Source organism: Dermochelys coriacea, chromosome 6 (assembly GCF_009764565.3).
Source record: "Dermochelys coriacea isolate rDerCor1 chromosome 6, rDerCor1.pri.v4, whole genome shotgun sequence".
Lineage (NCBI taxonomy): Eukaryota > Metazoa > Chordata > Testudines > Dermochelyidae > Dermochelys > Dermochelys coriacea.
The window spans coordinates 57,726,964-57,749,188 of record NC_050073.1 but is presented as its reverse complement, the minus strand read 5'-3'; the positions used below and the strand labels follow the sequence as shown (position 1 = coordinate 57,749,188).

Here is a 22,225-nt window from a genome sequence, read left to right as displayed (position 1 = left end):
GATGTTAATTTAAATACTGGTGCAGATGTTAATTTAAATACTGTGTAATGTAAATAGCCAATAAGATGGTGGTAGAAATACAATTATAGGAAAGATCAGTTTAATATTAATTGATATTATAAATTGCTTATAAAAGGAGTAGTTTTGCTAAAATTGCCAGCGAGCTCTAATTAATATCAAAAGGGTACTATAGGTTCTAAGATTATAAGGCTGTACTTCATTTGGTGTCAAGGGATTGATTTTTGAGCGTAAGTGTAACTGTAGTACAGTGTAAGCAGCAACTGCATGACTTTAATAGTTTGGTTGTATCATTCGAAGTGTCACTGCATGGTCCTCTACTAAATACATTTTCTGAAACCAACCTAGAGGCTCGAACTTGAAAACTAAGTTGGGTTTTATTGCACCCTTATCTTTAACAACTTAATGCTAACTGAGAACATTTCAACATAAAGATTATAAAATATTGTATTTCTTTCTTTTGTTGAGGCCATATTAAATAAAGGAATGGGGCAGGCAAAAAGTAGAAGAAATCTCCCACAAATCTTGATTCTGAGGCACGCTGTACAAAAGTTCTCTGAACAGCACATCCCAGCACCACTTACATCTTTCCTTTTGCTCCCAGACCTTACACAAGCATTGCAGAAAAGAATGTGCTGGATTTTGGCATTCAATCAAACACACTGAATGCTCTCTGAAGCCAAGTGGAATATTTAGTGTGCCTATCATTACAGCTACAGCCCAGAAGTACTGGGTAAAGTACAGCTTCTTGTGGGTACAAAGGTTTGTTTCTTCCCCCACTATATTGCTAAGGCAAACATAGGATTGCCAATTTTGGTTGGACATATTCCTGGAGGTTTCATCACATGACATAATCTTTAATTCCGGGAAACTCCAGGACAATTCTGCAGGTTTGGAAACCCTGGTACAATCTAGAGTTTACCAAACAAATTGCTCCTCTTAAAAGATGACTAGAGCCATTTTATTACACTAACAGTTTAATCTCTTTAAAAAATTATCTTTTGAAACATCACACTTCTTTTCATTTATCTACAAAAAGTAACAATCAGTATAGTCAGAAAAGTGAATATAAAACACCATGGGACGTCTGCTATTTATTTTCTCTTCATGATTTATTCTCCTTCCATGATAAATAAGCAGAGTTTAAAAGTAAAAAATTGATTTTGTCTAATTGTCAGGGATATAAACTAAACAGGATCTAAAAATCCAGCTGGGTACTTTTTCTGACTCATGTCATTACCAGTAATAAAGATTCTGCATTTGGAATTTAGCTGCTGTTTCTGTTGATAGCAAGACTTAAATTCACAGCTCTTTATATTGGTGTTCTGGTCAGAGCTAAGTACATTGTCAGCGCTTAAATAATTTATTAATTGAACTCCAGGTTAATTTATTAAAATAGATTCCAGGGTCCTCTCCTGTAGCTGTGCTACAAAGCTAAGAGGAATAACACTTCCCTGCACAAGAAGTTGGCAGTTGTGAATCATAAAATATGAAGGAAACATATACAGAGTCAGAAGGAATGATTTTTACACATTTACCTTTTTGACCATGATGGCATTTTAACTTCTCCCATTATTAGGGAAATTGCAGTCTTGCATGTTTTCCAGCTCTGAATGTTAACATCCACATACCCTCTTTTTACCTTCCAGTGACATTTAATAAGGTTATTTTAATAAAATTAAAAGGGAAGTAACAGTTCATAAAAAAAGGTAAATCCTCATTTGATACCTCTGTAATAAACTCATTCAATTCAGTTCATGAGATTCCTACATCCTATAAGTATACCTCTCTATCATGGGTCTTAATAACCTTTGCTGAAATCTAGAGATTAGAATTAGAGATCTTGCCTTCTTAAACTACACTAATTGAGGGGGGGACAGAAAGACAAAGAAAGCACATCAGGTTACAAAAACACCTCCTTTATGAAATTTCATTACATATTTTTTTCCTTTATTTTTTAGCAGAGTGATCTCATTCTTTATCATTTGCACATATTTCATATATTCATTAAAATAACTATTTCTCAATATGTTGTACCTCTTTTCATCATCCTTTGTCTATTTATTTTCCTATCTTTACATTATGAGTAACTCAGGGCAGAGATCGTGTCTTCTTATTGTTTGGATAACACCTAGCACATTGTGGGTCTACTGGAAATAGTAAATAAAAATTAACAGAAAAACAATGCCACTCTATCTCCCCCATAGTTTAACACATGGGACATCAATCTTTAAAAGCTAAAAAAGGGGCAATATAATGTGTTGAAATGATGTCTCTTTGGGATTACCACTTATACATTGTCAAAACTTTTTCAAGCTTATTAATATTCATTTTTTATTTTTGCTTAAAAATAGTAAATATGGGGTAAAATTCTTATTTTGATGTGAATCTTTCACTGCTGTGATGGAAACTCTAAAATGTAACATAATTGGGGTAGTGTATTAGAATCAGGAAATGAAAACAACTTAAAATAGAAAACTGACCAGCTACTTTCACTGTCCAAGCTGAGTAAAAGACAAAAAGAAAACAAAGTACATGAAGGGTGAAAAGTGACTCTGAGTTTTGAAATTCTTTCAGTTGTAATAAGTCTTAAATTCAATAATGAAAGAAGAGATTATTTGGAATATATTTATTTTCATAACAGTTTAAAAACTGTTGCCCTACACCGTTTTTTCCCCCCTTTCCTGACCAAAACTGGTAGTAAGAAATAAATGAATTCCTCATACACAAGACTGAGCTGGATCTCTTATTTCTCCCTGAGAATCAGAATGCAGAGTCTTGTGGTTGCAGACAGTAATGCACTTGATCCTGCTTTTGGCTATATTAACACATATATACATGGATTTTTGTAAAATAGGTTGTGTAGCTAATTTTCTGCCATGTCAAGCAATGTGAAGTCCTTCTTATAGGATGGCAGCAAGCTCTAAAGGAAGACTCAATATAAACACTTCTTACCTGTGACCCTTTCTTGCTGCCTGGCAGGTTAATTATGAGAGTTTTTCCTCTGATTCCACATACAGGTCTGAAAGAAAGAGAAACAGGGTGAAATGTATGCAAGTGCCATCTTTCATGGGAAAAGCCCAGCATGAAAGGGCAATTATAACTAGTTACCACTGCCTGCCAGTTCAGTTTGCACTCTCTCAAAATGCCTAGTGGTCACATTCCAATCAAGGGTTGAATTAGGACAGGGGGTGAGACGTGCTCAGAAGAAACAGGTCCAGAAGCAGCATTAGGTAAGGCAGACAATCAGATTTCCACATTTGATCAAGTGTAATATAAAGACATTCATTGGGCCAGAGCCCCATTTGGCATAAATCTGTGTAGCGCCATTAACTTCATTGTTTAGCTACATCAAATAAGGATCTGGCTTATTTGCTATTTGCTCAAATTCTTTGGTTTGTGTACAACTTGAATAATGGTTCCAGAAAATTATTTTGACTAGGAACTAAAAATAACAATAGGTCACTCCAAGTTCCATTTGTTCTATTTTATGTTTTTTAATAACAGCATAAGGAAAGAACAAAAGGAAATAATAATAATTCTCATATATAAAAATGTAAACAGGAGGACGGTTAGTACAGCAACCTGGATAGAATGGTGGTATATTCACTTCAAACCTAAAGGGCAATTTTCAAATCTTATTCTTCCCACGAGTCGGCTTTACACTTCCAAGAGGCACATTCAGCAGTGAAAAAGCCAAGATAAAGAGGTTATTTGAAGCAGAAAATTTGAGATTAGAGCCTATCTGATCAGCATGGAAGATCAAAAATGAATAATAATACTATTGCTAAGCAGTTATGTAGATGACTTAACAGTTTCAAAGAGATTCACAACTTTAGCCATTTATTTCTTTGGCACCCCATACTACACCTCCATTTTAAAGAGTGGGGGGAGGAGGGGAAGAAAAGAGATAAATGATTTGCAAAAAGACAAAGCAGAAGTTGGCTTCAAGGCCTCAGAATCAGCCCGGATCAGGCTCTCAATCCTGTATTCACACAACATCTCTACCATACAATATAAAATACGGTATATATAATAAATATTACTTTTATATTTCAATACCACATAGGGTATGTCTACACTGCATTGTAATCCTGGGTCTGTGGGATCAGTGCTTGTAGACTTGGTGTTTCCAAGCCCATGCTTGAGCATCCACACTACATTGTAAACCTGGGTTTACAATTGCTGGACCTGGGTCTCACAACTGTGCTAATGCATCCATATTGCACTATGCAGACCTTCTGACTTGGATTTGTGGCTTGAGCTGTGTCCACACTGCAAAATGAGAGGGTTCGGATGTGAGTCTCAGCAGGACTCAGGATCCAACCCCCAGGTGGGTCCTGGGACCAAGGTCCTGAGTGCTTGCTGACCCAAGGAAGACAGATTGTGTGTGGACAGTAGGGAGAGTTGGGCTTAAAACTGAGTCTAAGCCTGGGTTTACAATGCAGTGTACACATACCTCTAGATGCCTGAAGTCAGGATTGAGGCCCTGTAGTGTACCTCTTTGCAGAAAGAGGTAGACAGAGTACCTGCCCCTAAGAAAACAAGTGATATATAAATGGAAGAACAGATGAGTACATCAAAATATGTACAGGTAATTATATACAATGTACAATTCCTTTTTAAAAAACATATTCTGCATTATATCTATATCTATTCATTAGACATTCCTAGCTGCCCCAAACCCTAACTATTATTTACAGGTGAACATTTGTAGGCATTTATGTCAAAAGTGGGTTCTGAGAAGTATTTGAAGAAGGAGGGTAGTGTCCTTAAGGATCAGTTCAGGGAGGATGTTCCATGTTTAAGTGGTGTCATGGAAGAAAGTGAGAAGGTGTTTGGGGCAGTAGGTAAGTGGGTGGTCAATGATGACATTATTTGCAGAGCAAGGGAACTACTCACATGAGTAGTCACTCATGTTTGTACCTATTTACAGGATCAGCCCCTAAATTCAAAATTTTACCCACAGGTATCTATTAGTGGAGACAGTAAATACATCATAGGATGGAGTTTGCCTTGACACTGAAAATAAAGAAACTTTGTGAGCCTTGTCACAAATGATGCCCCAGATGTACATCTGTAGCCTAAACCAAAGTCCATTTGCATCACCAGAGTGTACTACAACCTATGGGACCATGAAGCGTTATCAGGAGAGATTTTTTCCCCAGAACTCAGGTAAAGAACATTTAGTCAAAACCAAGAGAAGAGGGAGCAAAGTTGCAAGTCCTAGAAGGTACCTGTCCTTCACCAGGCAACCCCAAGATAGCACAGATCAGTCTACTAGCAATTTAGATGCAGTGATGTTACGTATTTGTGGCACAATTTGTCTTTATGCATTAGGGAATCCCATCAGATATGGACAGATGCATGTTTTCCTCATGACTTCATTTCAATATAATAAGGTGCCGGGGATATCCTGAGAGTCCTTTCCAACCTCAGTCACTGACCACAGATGCTCCAGGTCTTCTTAACCACCACTATGCTTTATTATATATTACATTTACAATCATTGCCAGCTTTCCCACTAGCTCTGAGGAAGGGTACAGTAGCAGCAGCCACTTCCGCTTACATTTGTCTTCCTCTCCTCCCAGCACTTCTTCCTGTTTGCTTATATAGTCCTAGCCACTGGATACTTCCACCCAACTAGCCTCTCAACTGTATCTTCTCTCACTTAATTGGTCACCTCTGCCAACCACCTGTCTTTCAATCAGTGCTCAAATAATATAAACTGGTGGGGAGCTGAGTGACAGGGTGCTGAGTCAGCTCCTGACAGCACGCTTTGTTACATGAGAATTCTTTGCAAGAGTTCCTACATAATTTTGCTAGACTTTGTAAATCCTGCTTTGTTGCAAGTTATTTAATTATTTGCAAAGAATTTATGCCACAAGTTTTTCTTTTTTCTATTTGTTAAATATTTGAGAAGAGACTGAAATTTTTTTGTAATTTTAGATTACATTGTTTACAAATTACATTTATTCTATGACTTGATACGCAACATCTTAAATTTCCAGCTACACAGCTGGGTTGTGATTGGCCACATAATCCATATAACATTGTTTCTCTTCTCTGACTGAAAGATTGAATCTTGGTATAAATGCTTTCAAAAAGTAAATCTGAGTACTCAAGGGTATGAACTTAAAATTCACTTCCTACAGACATTCATACTAATAAAACTGTTTTTCAGAAATGTTTGCAGAAAACAAAGTCAAAAGGGGAATGAAAATAGCAAAAGTCAACTCATGTAAAAAAAGTAGGTGAATTATATTGACTGCCTGATTGTAGCACTTACCCAGCTCTGGGGTATTTTCCACTGAATGCATCCAATGAAGTGAGCAGTAGCTCACAAAAGCTTATGCTCAAATAAATTTGTTAGCCTCTAAGGTGCCACAAGTCCTCCTTTTCTTTTTGCGAATACAGACTAACACGGCTGCTACTCTGAAACTTACCCAGCTCTGCACATTCTTCATTAAAAATGTTAGAGATTGGACATATGATGTTTGCTTTTTACAATTTAGTTGTCTAAAATATTAGAGTGTAGCTAAAGGGCAAGAGTGAAGCCACTGTGAAAACTGCACATCTCCAAAATGAAAGCACATAGTGAACCAATATGTGGGTAGATTTAATTGTTCCTGTCATTAAGGAATCACTGCTGTAGGGTCAGGACAGCCCTTACATGTTGTTCTGAATAGGGATGCTTTCTTGAATCAGCGCCATAGGGAGGAGTTTGCCTACTCTTCTTTTTAGTAAAACATTTTTTAAAAGAATACAATTATTAGATGTTGCCATGGAGTCATAAGAGTACCTCCCATTTTATACAGAGAACTGAACAAATTTTTAGTGAAAATCCTAGGTTGTGGTGGGAGGGAGCAAAAACCAAACTCACACACCCAAGTTTAAGCATCAGTCTGGGAAAAATAAGGTGTCACAATTTTTTGGCAAATGAAAAGGTAAGCCACAGAAAACGAGAGGAGGGAGGGGAAAATATATTTCTTGCTGGGATGTTACTGAATGTTTAGAGCCAAGGACCATAGCTGATTTATGAGGGAGAGAATTTCCCTGGCTTTCTTCTTACACAAATAATTCACTGTCTTAATGGCACTTAGAGGCTGCATTTTTCTGGCAGGCTTACAGATTTCCTAGTGACAGGTGTCAAAATGTTCAGCATGAAAGGGCACAGTAGCTTTTCAGAGCCTCAGAATGAGACTTTCATGTCATTGCTAACTTAACCCACAGAGAACACAAGTCTTGCCTTCAACTGTGCAGTTCAAATATGTTCTGTCTTACAGTCTCTGTACTGCCTCTTGTATTAGCATATTTCAGGTGTAATATTGCTCAGTTTAGAAATTTCTTCCAGGGGAACGGAGTAACAGCTTAAGGTTACTAGATATCTTGCAAAGATTCAAGAGGCAATTTGTACACTTGACAACATGAACTGCATGTTTAACAAGAGAGGACAATATTTCCTTCCTTGTCCCTTTTCCCTCCCTAGTCTGTCACAGGAAATGGCATGGCATGAAAAAAGAAGATTACATTGTGCATGTAAAATTTAGCATTGTCAACTCTTGCATTTTTTCACGAATGACAGCATTTTGGGTGGGGGTGGAGCCAGTCTTACAATGAGTGAGATAACCCAGCCCTCCTTGAGCAGCAGTTTCCAACCTGCAGCCTAATCACCACACAGCTGCTGCTGCTTGTGCAGGGAAAGCCCCTGGCGGGCTGGGCTGGTTTGTTTACCTGCCATGTCCGCAGGTTCGGCCGATGGCCTGCACCGCTTCCAGCAGCTCCCTTTGGCCTGGAGCAGCGAACCATGGCCACTGGGAGCCGCGATTGGCCGAAAAAACTGTCCCGGCCCGCCAGGGACTTTCCCTGCACAAGCAGCGGAACAAGTTTGGGAACCACTGCTCTAGAGAATATGAATCCTCTGATTGGTTGTCTGTGCCACTTGCCCATCTCCAGGGCAGAACAACCAATTAGAACAGGAAGAGTGTGTTCTCTCTCTCTCCTCCCCTGCCACTCCTCCTCCTCTCCCCTTCCTCCCCCTGAGCAGCCCAAAGCCATTTTCACAGGAGGAGTGAGCCCTGCATCCGATGAAGTGAGCTGTAGCTCACGAAAGCTTATGCTCAAATAAGTTTGTTAGTCTCTAAGGTGCCACAAGTACTCCTTTTCTTTTTGCGAATACAGACTAACACGGCTGCTACTCTAAAAGCAGCTCAGAGGCTCTGTTCCCTCTTCTCCCCACTCCCTCCTACAACCAATTGGGCCAGGACAGTGCCCCTGCTCCTCTCCTGCAGCACCCAGCCTTGGAAGAGGCAGAAAGGGCAGAAGAGCCCTTGGAGATGCCCCTTCAGCCTGGAAGGGGGAGAAGGGAACCCCTACTGCAGACCTCCAGGGTGAAGAGACCCATGAGGAACAGGGGGGAGGGGCAGGGTTTGAACTGATGCAGGTGAAAAAGCTGTGATTTATGCTGCTCTGCAAGGGACATGCCCTTGTATGTGGTTTGGAAAGTTTGCATATGTGAAAAATATGCAAATTGAACAGTTCAATCATATTACTGCTACTACTTAAATTTCATGCTGTGTGTGAAGCCAGAAGTTTCTGTTTCAATATACTCATTGAGTGTCAAGAAAGAAAAAAAGAAAGAAAGTTGATGCAGCAGCAACTGCTACATTTTGGTTAAAGCTGGACCTTTACAATATTTATTTATTTCCTATGCAGTATCTATCCTCACTGTTAGGAAAGAAGTTTTCCGGGTATCCTACAACACTACAAATATGAAGAGCTTCATTTAATAAATACTGTGCCTGGTTTTGCATGCCATAGCAGTAGATTTTAGCGGGCTTCCAAACAATAAACAATACATCTCACCTGGCAAGGCCTAGGTGGGATACAATGTATAACAAAACTCCACATTACGCAGGAAATTTAAATGTTATGGACTCATTCCTTTCATGCACATAACTCTTTCTACAACCTCAATTTCATGATTCTTTAATTCGGATCTAAATAATTTCAACAATAAAAGTAAGATGACCAACACTGCCAACCTTGCAAATTCAAAAGCAGACTAAAGCAGCAGGCAGCAAAAACTGCAGTGGCCTCTACTGGTGACAAATGGAACAGCAGCCCAAAGCTTAACGTTTAGGTTGCCAAGTGTGGCTTCTAGCCGGTGAAGCCAGAACTGGACATCAATTCCAGCTCAGCCTGAAGTCCTGAGCTGCCCATAACTTCTAGTGAGATCATGCAACGCAAATAAAAGTGCTCCAAAATTTCAGGACCACAAAAATACTGTGGTAGTTGGCAACTCTAAAGCATACCAAATTTCTATGGATTCTTGATCGTTTTGGGGATAAATGAGTGATATCCCTCAATGAGGCAAACTTGAAAGATATGCAGTGGGCTACATGCTACCTTCAGCTACATGAAGAGGATAGCAAATCGTTGCAAAAAAGGAGACACACTGAGGAGGGGATGTCCTGATACTTGGACTAGAATCTAGTGGTGGAGCCAGGGTGGGCGAGTGGGTGAGAAGAAACAGCAATATTGAGGATTGATTGGAAGCTGTAGGGAAGGGAGAGACAAATCATATGAGAGCCGTGATGTCTGAGACTAGCTGGAGAAGGAGAATGGGAAAAAAAAAAATCAGGGGGGGAGAATTGTGACTGCTTGGGCAAGGAGACTGGGACTGGGATGAGAAGTCTGAGTAATGGAGACTGTGACTGTGTATGTATCTAGCCAATAAAACTTGGTGATTGGCTATACAAAATTGTAACCCAGATGTTGGGTATACCTTTTCCCCAACTAAATCAAATTTTTTATTGTCCCTATGTTTGGGTGTTGGCCATTTTATATGGGTTTAGGGTGACCATACATCCCGTTTTGGCCAGGAGAAGTCCCCTTTTTCAGCTCTGTCCCAGCTATTCCTACTTTTTCACCAAAACTGGACGTTTGGCCCAGCTGCAAGGCAGAGTGGAGAGTGGCAGCTGCTGCCCAGGGGTCAGCTGAAGGCAGCACTGCCCACCAGCAGCAGTGGATAAATTTGCTGCTGGCGGGCAGCACTGCCTTCAGAACTGATGCCCCGTGTGGTGCAGAGCTCGGGCGTTCAGCCCCGGCTGCGAGCGGTGTGGGAGGGTTGTTCTGGTGAGCCTTGTGCGCGGTGGATGGTGGGGGAAGGGGATGCATGGTATCCACTGGATTGGTACGAGGTAAAACTGTGTCCCTACTAAGTGATCTGTATCTCAAAAAGTTGGGGGAAAGTGACTTAGAGGCAGGAGGGATGCCCCAGGAATTCCAATAAGGCACTGCAGGAACAGATAAGGCATTGGGCTTCAATTATGCTGACTCCACTGAGTTCTCTCTCTTGACCCGGTTCTGTACCCATTTTCTGGCAAGTTTGCGAGGATGTCCCCAAAGAAGGAAGGTGAGAGATTTGAGACCTTCTATACATCGAAGGTGAGGCAAAAATTAAACCTCTGATTACAAAGATAAGAAGTAATAATCCATTAGTCATGATGGTATGGTATCAGGGGAAACTTCAGGAGACAGAGAGCCACTACTGATGGAGGGACTGGAGGCTTGCAGACAATAGGTACCAGGTGCTTGAATGAGGTATTACTGGTGATCTCTTCATTGATGGTGCCAAGGTAAATACTGCCGGGCCAATTGTACCAAAGGTCGTATTGTGTCCAGTGTAATGTATGCCTCACGGGTAGGACCAGTGTGGAAACCTCCATATCATACATCAGGAAGAGTGGAGAATCTAACACTGACAAGCACAAGAGATCTATAGCTGCAACACACGCTTCTTGGCATTGTTGGTATCGACAATGGTGACTGACCTCAATGTGTGGTGGTACCGAGGTGGAGGCAGATTTTCAGCCCAGAACAGCACATGACGTCAGTCTCCGTGGTTTTGTTGACAGTACCAGAGTTGATGGTACCAAGGAACTTCAATCCAGGGCTCAAGCTCTATCTTTGGCAACCAAGCAATTCTGAGAAAGCTTTGATAAGGGTTGACAATGGTCTGAGACCTTCTTGCTGTAAGAGGAGCTCTTTTTCACTATATTGCTCTGCACCAACCTTCCAAGTTCAGAGGCAGGTCTCAAAGCACACTCCATAAGGAAGTCCCACAGCCTCATCTCTCTAGATTTTTCAATCCTGTTTTTGAAGGATCTCACATCTGGCACTTTTCTCTCAGACACTTTAAGAACTAGGAATGAGGGCTTATAACAGGCATTGTTACTCTGAAGATGGAACAGTGCTTAAAACTAGGTGACTTCAGCATGTTGAAGCCCTGGTACCAAGCTACTGTCCAGAACAGAAACCAAGACAAAGTTTAAGTAAATTATTCTAAATGGGACAACAATAGTACTACTAGCTAACTAACAATTATATACAACTAACTAACTATACACAACTAGAAAAATAATTCTTGATAGAGGTAAAAACTGTGAGCAAGAACACATGTAAGGCTCCGACTACCATCCATGGGTGGTGAGAAGGACTCCCTCTTTATAACCTTGGCTGGGGGTACAAGGAAGATCAGAGTGAATACACTGCCCCAATGGGCATTACTATGGCTTCAGTGCACAAAGTATGCATGCATTTAATGTGGAATAGAATGTAATCACTCAAAGAATGAAAGAATGAGATTTTGGTTTAAAGGTGGAGGCTGAACTGACTCAGGGATCCTCTGTTGATCCACAAATTAACATAAGACTGTTACTAAGATGGAAAAACCCTGCTGGAAGAGTTGAAGGACTGGAGACGTACCAGGGTCTCGATGTGGAAGACAGTGACACCTGGTAAGCTTCGCATGTGCGCAGACTGTATATTGTTTTATTGCATGTTTTCTCTGTAAGGCTTTTGTAAATAAATGTACTGTGCTTTTGAAAGCTGGTCATCAGTAAAGACTGTCATAGACCCCTGAAGACAGCAGAATGGGAGGTTCTGCTAAAACACAATGGGATGAGCACAATGAATGGCAGAGGGACTGCAAGACTAAATCTTTGGCCTGGAGGGAGAGGGACGTGGGTTCTGAGCCACAGAGAGGTGATGATTGGGATGCCCTTCAACAAATCACAGAGGGGACCAGTAGTGCAGTTAACCCTTGAACTGACAAGAGGCATCTCAAATTGGGCACCCAGAATTAGTGTACATCTTTGAACTTCATCTCAATATGCCTCAATTCCCCATCTGTAAAATGAGAAGTAAAGTAAAACTTTATCTCACAAGTGTTGTGAAAATAAATTCATTATTTGTGAAAAACTCAGATACAATAGCAATGAACACCCCTAAAAAGCCCAGGAAGAAATGAATAATTTTGTATTCAGAGCAGGTTTTGAATAGCGTGCAGTACAGCCTGGGGCCATACACTGAATAAGGAGAAAACAAAAAATTAAATAGTTGTTCATTAGGTGATCCTCCTACATTGTGTGCACTGAATGAAGCTGGGTCAGCGGAAAAAAATAGTTTGTGATCATGTAATTAATGACTGTATCATCATAATGCATACACATAGGGGAGCCAAATGAAGGTTGCATACACAACCTTAATTCCGGCAGCTCCTAACTTCTGAGTGCTTGATTTTGCAACCTTTATGTTCTTTTAACATAGTTTTTTTCTGTGTAGTAATATTAAAGGAAAACTGCAGATGAGTTTAAGGGGGGAAACAGTTTGCAAAACCTAATATGACTGCAAGTAATGTGATCTCAGTGTAAAACATTTTGATAAAAAAACTATTTTAGGATTTTAACATTCCCTATACAGCGCTGGAGATCCAAACCCAATAATGCTAGTGCATGAGAATCAGAGTGTGAAACTGACTAGACCCAAAGTGAAATTAAACAGTCTAGTTTCACAATCCAAGCGGAGTCAAAGAGAGAATACATTACATTGTAAAAATTAACCTTGATTTTTAAAATTATCCATCTTAATAATCCCATATATCATTAGTAACTCAAAGAAATATTTTTAACAAACAGTATAATTCTTATATTGACTAGGCCAGGGGCTTGTAACATTCAGTGAACAATTTCAAAGCTTCTCTATATTAATGTGAACCACTGCATTTTTTTTAGATTCTGCCTTAGTTTATGTTCTTTCACTGAGCAAGATACTTTGTACAGAGAAGCTTTATAAATTATTCTACATTATTCCTGAAATGTATTCATATTACAGCTTTGCCAACCCCAAGACTTCAAAAATCCTCAGTCAGGCCCCAAAAAATCATGAGACTGACTTAAAAAAATAATAATTCTTTTTATTTGCCTTCTGGTTTTTGAGCCTTTAGAGTACACATTGCCAAACTTCTCTCTGCAACCAGGAAGGCTAGAAACTTTTATTTTTAAAAATGAAAGCTCAGATTCTGACATAATCATATGATTTCAGGAGGAGATTCAAGAAAAATAAAAAATATTGCAAGACTTGCAATAAAACTACAAGACCTGGCAACAGTTTATTTAAATAGACAATTAAACAGATTGGGGGCAAGCCTGTAAATGGGAAAATACAGTGATAGACTATCACAGAGGAACAGCAAGCTACCCAATGGAGCTCCTGCTTGGCAATCTACAAGGTTCCTCATTTATAGACATGAAAAAAAAAGACTTAAAACTCTACTAATCTTCTTTTCCATGAGAAAACTACACCACAATAATTATACCTTACATTTATATAGCATCACAAAGGATCCCAAGTAGGAATCACTTTTTACATGCTACTTAAACACACCCAAGTCTAGAGTGGAATTCAGTAGCCAATTAACAGTACATGGAACCATTACACTACAGTTTGTAAGAGAACATGAAAAATAATACCATACCCAGTTGGAATGAGAAAGAATTATTTAGAATTGGCCAGAACATGATGTTAAACATTTGTTATTATACAAAATAGTGCCATGCAATTCTTTTACAAAAATGGTAAGCATCTTGACTTTATGTCTTATTCAAAAGATGGCATCCTCAACAACACAGTACTTCCTAGCATAATGATGGAGCATTTGTGCAGCACTAACACATAAGAAAATGACCTACTGAGTCACTAATACAATTTTCTGCAGCACTTGTGGTTTTCCTGAGATTTGATAGTGTACATGGCCTGGAGTTTATATAGCTGGGAACTAGAGGGGCTAAGAGAAGCCATTTGCTGCCTCAAAGGGTTGGTGTGTCTTTTGGCAGACCTGGGGCATCAGTGCCTGTAACCAGTACCACCAACCAAGCCAAATGTAAGAGGAAGGGAAAGTAAAGGAGTGTACCAGCTACATAGACATTCTATTAATGTTTTGGAAAAGGTCTAATTTCAAAGGCCTGTACAATAAATCTCTGTTTATCAAGATAATTTGAAAGATTTGAAAGATAAATGTCCCAGCCAATTTTCTGCATGTCTGCTAATTTCTGTATTTAGTGCTTGAATTGAGGGTGGCGGGCGGGGGGTGGGGGAGAGGTTGGAAGGGGGATTGTCAGGAGCAAGAGAGAATTGGTATCCTTTTTGAAGCAATGAAGTACAATAATTATATTTGAGACACCTAGGGATGCGTTAGTACGGAAGGGGCATTCCACCCTTCTGCCCCACAACACTTGGGAATGTCTGAAATTAAGGGACATTTTCTCCTCTTCCACTCCATGAACACAGGAGAAAAGACAGCATGATGCATTCTCTCTGATCAACAATAAACATTATATCCCTACTTTTAGCCATGTTGTCCATGTGACTCACTAAAGCTGACCAGCTAAGCAAAGTCAGCCCCACTGTAATCCCCACTTTAATAGTCAGAGCTGACAACAAAGAAGCTAAATTATCCCCTTCCTCTGCTGAAATCCATGTGTATCCAAAAAAAGAAAATTCTTTCTCCCAACAATATATAACAGCATATCGGATATGGAAATGAAAACATTGGGTGCAGTGGACAGAATCTAATGATGCTAACATGGTGTTGCCTTTTCGGATACCCACAAAGGGACAAAGGTTTAAATGGAAACTCTCAGATCACTTGGTTCCTTACAATTGAACACATCTGAGTAAGAATTATCCTCAGATTTTAAAATCCCTTTATTATTCATGATTACAATACTCGTTTTATCCATCACTGAAATTGCAAACTAAATAAAATTAAAACCATTGCAGTCATTGTTTCTGAGTTACCCTGAAATATTGTTGCTTTGCTGTTTCAGAGACATATAAACAGCAATCACATGTTAACTAAGGCTTTGTCTACATAATGCAGCTTTTAGCGACAAGGCTGTGCTGCTACAGCCATACTGCTAAAAGCCGTGCAGTGTAGCTGCTGTTTGTCGGCAGGAGAAAGCTCTTCTGCCAACAAAAAACTTTCACCTGCCACGAGCGGCAGCAGCTTTGTCAGCAGGAGAGCACTCCTGCTGACAAAGTGCTGTTCACACCGGAGCTTTTCGTTGGTAAAACTTTTGTCGCTTGGGTCTGTGTGTGTTTTTTTTATGACTCCTGAATGACAAAAGTTTTGCCAATGAAGTTCCAGTGTAGACAACGCCTAACAAAAACTTGCTGATTCTACTAAGACTCTGCCATTATAGAAAGATCAATCATGATACTGAGAACTTCAAGAGAATAAATGGGAAAACCCATGTTTCTTTTATGGTACACATGCAAACATAAGATTGTGGGAGAAGTTGTTGTTTGAAGGAAAACACCAATAGGGAAAGAAAAATTATCATCAAGCATCAGATAGTAAATTCCAAAATTTAATAGTTAAATGACTGAAAACTAAGCACATGTGACAGTGCCACTTTTAACTTTCTGTATTTTCATACAGATGTTCTTTACTTATTCTGGAACATACTGGAGCGTCAAAATAATACTCTTACATTTATCGTACTAAAGGAAGTGGTTTGGTGCTTATAAGCTATATATACAGGAATTACTTCACTCATCACTGAAATGCAACTGCACTGGGTTGGAATCAAGCAGCTGTTAACACTATACAGTTTGGGACAGATGTACAGGAGGATACATTATCCAGCAGAAACTGCAGGGGAATTTAAGGAGGCAGAATGCAACTACCAGAGTTGGAATTTGGCCACCTATCTGGGGTTCAGACCCCCTATTCTTAAGATATGTGCCAAGCATCAGTTCTTTTCTGTGCAGTCATTCCACCACCTTGAATATTTCTAGGGAAATAGTTCACTTTGTATTTTGTTGGTAACATTCTTACCTAGAGAGCATGCCCAGAGGAGTAACATTAAGTGATCCCATCAGCATTGCCAGGGCCATCCCTGGGGCCTCTCGCTCTATTACTTCTTTAGTGGCCTGTAATCAAAGATTAAACAGCAGACTGAGTGAAAACAACAAAAAGAAATGAAAAGAAGTGTGAAACTAACTAAAGTTTGTATAAGAACATTCCCCTTTTTCCTTAAATGTGATCAGCATGAAAGTTTCAGCTGTGAGTGTTACAAACTCAGAGCAGAGACAGTCAGCTTTCCTGAGGTCTTACCCTCTTGCGATATAGAAGATGCCCATGACAAAGACTAGATTCTGAAATTCATCCCCTAAAGAATATTTTCTTGCTTGTGTAAAGAAAATAAACATAACATAGAAAATACAAAATCACTGTTAGATTTAGTGTAACAAATTACTGAGAGAATACTGAAAGCCTTCTGCTCTGGGACCTTTATGTTTGCAGGGACTATTAAGTTCCACTGCATGAATAATGATAACTTCCTCTATCACGAATGAAATAGCATTTGGCAACTAGGTAAGAAGACTAATTGTAAATGCCCCCTTATTATCATCATGTGAATTTTCCTGTTGGCTTTTTTCAGGGGAATAGGAGGGGGAAGTATAAAGCAATCTGAGTAGGAGCAGGGAAAAGAACCTGCTAAATGAAGCCCATGTAGCAGACAGACAGGAAAAATAGTGAAAATGAAAATGATAACAGCCAGGGGATGGCAGAAAGCTGCAGCCTTCCCTATCAGTTACATCGACAAAGTGGTGGTTCCAAACAAGCCATTGGCATTTGTTCACAGGCAGTCCATATGCATTAGGCATCAGGAGGATGGTGGTACAGTCACCAAATTTTCACAATTTTTTGCATGTAAGGAAATGGGTGAGAAATTATTTTTAAGGGACATGCATACTCTTCTGCTGCCACTTCATAACACAGGATTTGTCATATAGGATTAAATTGATCTATTCTAGTCTCTAATATCTAGCACTGGCCAATACCTGATACTTCCAAAGAAAGTTAAACTCCTTTCTCCCATTCCTTGTAATGCACGTGACCAATAGTGTAAATGTTGTACATGGGGGATAAAAACCTCCTGACCCTTGCAGAGACCAGTTTATGCTCTGAACCATGATATTGGATTACCCTTTTCTTACCACAAATAGTTGTGAAAGTTACTAATTCTCATAAAATGATCAAACTCATTTTTTAAAAATGCAACCAAACTTCTTTGTGTAGTGATCAGTAGAAGAGACAGGGAAGCAAGAAACTCCTTGTTAGGAAGGTGACTTTCAATATACTAAATACTCTTTGCATAATATTTTGCAATTTGATACACTGAAAGAATTAAAATAAAAATAATATGTAAAGGATTCCATGGAAAAGTAATATATTACAAATCAATTACATTTACCCAGCATGTTTCATGCAGAAGCAGCAGACCCTAAATGGCTTTGCAGGTGGTCAGCTCAATTGTTGCATGCAATATGCCCCAAGAAGATACTATGTCTCAGTGTGCCAACCCTTGTGATATTTGGTGTTATTCTTGAAGCCCTGCTCTTGGAGTCACATGATTTTTCAAAAAAAATAATTCTAGCTCTCATGGTTCCAGATGAAAGCTTGAAAATGTGAGCCCTAAAGGCTCAAAAACCCCAAAGGCAAATAAAACCCTCAGATGTACTATTTTGAAATTTGCACACTTTTTAAGCCTACCTCATGAGTTCTGAGGGCCTGACTGAAACAGTAGGGCTTGGCAATACTGATGTCTCCACATCTGGAAGGGTGCAGAGACACTACATCACTCCTGAAGTGGGTGCAACAGGGAAACACAAGGTCTGCTGCATTGCATCTAACCCTTGAGCTGGTGTGTAAAAGGGATGTGAAATAAATGCCACAACAATAATCCCTTCAGCAAGTATAAAAGTAAAGATTCAAATTCTTACAGTTACAGCTACTAGATTCTATATAGAGTTCACCAGTCAAAAAAGAAAACAGGAATTGGGGGGAACATTGCTGGTATTAAGAACACTTTGTACTTATTTTGCACTTCTCATCAAAGGATCTCAAAGCATGTTGCAAACATTAATTATTTCTCTCTTATATTATCCAGGAGAGGTAAGTATATCCTCTATTTTACATATGGGAAAATGGAACCTCAGGTTAAATGACTTGCCTAAGGTCACTAAGTGAGTCAGAGGCATAGCCAGGAATTGAATGTCTCTTTAAGTCCCTAAGAGAGCATGTTACAGGCCAAACCCTAGAAAAAAGAATATGCCTATTGCATATTGCTTAAGCAAAGGCATTACCACTAGCAATGTCTTCCAAAGGTAAATATAATACCAACAGACATAACATAACCACAAAGAAAAGACTCAAATCTTTCATCAAGATGCAAACTAGTATGTGCATTCAGTCCTGGAAACTAGAAGCTTAGGCTTATGCTAAACCAAAGAATTTGAATGCAGTAATAGAAACTACATTTCCCTTTAGTTCATGCATATAGTGTGTGTTGTACAATATCTGCCATCTTCCCTTCAGAAACAGAAAAGGCATAAAAACGCAGCTTCATGTTTTCATTGCTGCAAAAAGGAAATGGGAAGACATGACTTGGAAACAATAGAAACAAAGCTCAGATCTCTATGTTGAATAAGGTGTTCTGCCAAAAAATATACCTGGTTTGATATAAAATTATCAATCACCCACTGAAAATCTAAAAGATTTGGTGTGTTTTTCAGTATAGAAGAAATATACATCACAGTATTGGGACAAGTTACTGAATGTGCACCTTACTAAGAATGAAGAAAGAAGGCACGCTACTGAATTGTGTATGTGTGTGTATATAAAATCACATGCATCCGATGAAGTGAGCTGTAGCTCACGAAAGCTTATGCTCAAATAAATTTTAGTCTCTAAGGTACCACAAGTACTCCTTTTCTTTATACACCTGTATGTATTATACACACATATGCCTTTCACCTTCAAGTAATAGATATTTTCTAAGTTATTAAAAATTAGTTTTAAACATAATTTATATATTGAGATTCCTTTTCTTTGCCCTTGAGCAGAGTGACACTTTGAAGATGTCATTAGTTAATGTTTGAAAGAGGCTTCAAAGATAGTGCAAGATATAAAAGAGCGCCACAAACAACGACCTTGCAATCCAGGGAGTCCTTCAGTGAAATTCAAGCACATTCTTTAACTTCATAAGAAAAATTATCTTGATAAAAAGTCATTGCTAGCAGGCAGATTGATTATTAAATATGCATCATCTATACAACGGCAAAATCTGAAAGGGCAACAAGTCCAGATAAACAGTTTTACCCTTCGTATAAGCCAATAAATATACTGCATTCTTAGTATGTATGCCTTCATCTATTATTACAGGCATACTTCTGCTAACAGGAGAACATTGCCTGTTCTCACAGCATAGCTAGATGGATTTAATGAAAATGGCTGCTGCTAACATTCTCCCAGTTCCATCTGCTGTTTAAATCAGCCACCTGAGACTCCACTCTTGGGATGTCTTTAAATAACACACAGATACAGTATGTACAAATCAGTGAGCAAGAAGAATTGCAATCTTTCTGAGACTGAGACGCATGCAAGTTAAGTAGTTGTACATATGACTGAAATAACTGGGCCTGTGATAGTTTGTAGACCGTTTTGTGTTCATCTGTAACACTCTCTTTGTTATTTTCAACTAGTTATTTTATTACAGCGCTTTTAGCCACCTTTCTTAATCCTTCCTCTGTGGACTGGAGCAGGAGGAGGAATGTCAATATAACATTTGCATCTGTGTCCAGCTCAAGAGCTAACAGGCTCTCCTGTTTACTCTCCTGCATACAAATCACTAACAAAATAAGGTGACTCAGCATCTTGATATTGCACCAATACTCTGGGAGTTGCAGTGAGGCAGTAAAACTCTGTTTGATAAACCACTTTAGATAATTTCCTGAAAAGACCAGCAACCAAATATTAGCCCTAACGAAGCCCATCTCCTTATTTTACATAACAATTCATCATTTCCCTTCTTAACGTGACAGGATTGAAGGGCACTGGTTTTGGGACAATCTGCCGGAGACAGAACATGAAGACATATTTACTCTAGAAAAATTAGTATCCATAGTACAGCAACAGCCAGAAATAGTGCAGTTGCACTGGCACTAAGCCACTAATATAGATGCACCTTTGGTGTTTTTACAATGTCAGAATTGTCAACTATCATGGTTTTAGTGTGTGCAATATTTTCTTTCTGAAATTTTAGTATCACATTTTCTTATGACTGCAGGCATTAAATTTGTGAATTTTACTTCATTCAGAAGGCCAATGTCTCTCATTACTTTCATTGGGGCTGAACCTTGGTCGAGGCAGCTACCGTTCCCTTCGTTCTCTCTCCATGGAAGTGAGCATGTTTGTTATGTTCACCGTTGGGATTCTGCGGTTCTGACAGTACCAGGGACACTCACCGGGAAGAAGACGGGGGGTTGGAGGTGCTCACTGGTGCAGACAGGCACCACTCCAGCAGATCCGCTGGTGCCCGCATCCAACTGCGCATGTGGAAACATAGCCTTCTCCTCAGATACTTGCAGAGGCGAAGTTCTCTAGCTTCCCAAGTCTGAGGTGGGAACAAGTGGCAGATGGAGCAGCGGGCGATGATGTAGGCTTTGCTGAGGCAGTAGAGAATGTTGGTGCTCGTCGCTCACAGTTTTTGAAGCTGGCTTGTTAGGGCATAATTCCCAGGAGCTTTGGTCTGGGAGAGGTGTCTCCCCACCAGGGGATCAAGTCCTACAGGGAGCCTAACTAAGAACGTAGCAAAGCCAACTATATATAACTAACACACAAGTAAACTATACACAGTAAGTAGGAATGGACAAGAGTTCTATTAGCAAGCTAAGAGCACCGAAGAACAAGGGTTCTGACTCTGGCCATGTGGCAGTAAGAGGGAACTGGAACAGCATTGACCCGCATAGCCTCAGATGCAACATATGGACTATGCATGACATATGTGTGGGTCAACGGATACTACTACAAACAGTTCAAGTTCCGGTGCATGGCATGCATGCGCACCCATGTCTGGAATACATATAGGGACCATCACTCAAAGAAGAACTGAGAGGAGACAGTGGAATGTGGGCTGCAGGTAAGATTGCCACCTGTCTTGAAATTTACAGAACAGTTTCAAAATTGTAGTGACTGTCACACATCCCACAAGGTTGTTAATCAGGAATGTTAAAGTTACAATTTTGCGTGACAGCAGCCTCACAGGGTTTCAGACCATGCTAGACCAGCATGGAGCTGGCAGAAGGCCTGGGATGAGTTAAAATAAAGGAATACATGGGGGGCTAAACATTGAGTGAAAGAGGAAGCTCTGGGTCGCCTTACCTTCAGACAGGTCTGCCTGCAGCAGCTACCACTGATTGAAAATGGCTACCACTCTGGAACACAGTAATGGTGGCATTCCCCTGGGGACACAGAGTGGCAGATGAGGGGAATAGAATAAGGAATGCAGAATGGTATAGGGGCTTCATTCATAGAAATATCAAATTGAGGTGTTCAATAGCATTACATCTATACTTCTTTTTAAAGTATTGAAAATCACTGGCAAATACAAAATTTAGTCAATTTGCATAAAATGTTCATACAATAGGATCGTATGTCTCCCTAATTTCCCCCCCTAAAAAGTGGCAATGCTAGGTGAACAGGAGAAACAGAGGGAATGCAAGATGCAGGCAGGAGACAGAAAGGCACAGGAAAGGGGTTGGTTGCAGGCTAATGTCGGGTTCAGGGGAGAGACTGATGGACACAGGAATGTGGAGTGCAGGGAGAGAAACTTAGAGGTTACAGTGGAATGTGGGGGCTGCAGACCAAGAGGGATGGGAATATGAGCAGGACGGAGACTGAAGAGGTGCAAGGGAATGGAGAGTGGCAGAGGGGAAACAAGGGCTAAGATATCATAAAGGGAAAAAGATGGAATATGTGAATGAAGGGTTTGGGCTGGGAAAAGGACACTATGAA

The 22,225-nt window shown here is 39.8% G+C and overlaps 1 protein-coding gene across 23 annotated transcripts in view; it reads right to left on the bottom strand.

Moving 5' to 3' along the window:
• The window catches only part of GPHN (gephyrin), a 544,780-nt gene that overhangs the window by 201,573 nt on the left and 320,982 nt on the right, over positions 1-22,225 (bottom strand). For all 23 annotated transcript variants that reach the window (XM_038404446.2, XM_038404449.2, XM_043517392.1 and 20 more), the window contains 2 exons: positions 16,202-16,296; positions 2,974-3,040 (listed from right to left, as the gene is read on the bottom strand). In XM_038404446.2, the coding sequence (XP_038260374.1) occupies positions 2,974-3,040; positions 16,202-16,296 (162 nt within the window). The remainder of the gene's footprint in view (positions 1-2,973; positions 3,041-16,201; positions 16,297-22,225) is intronic.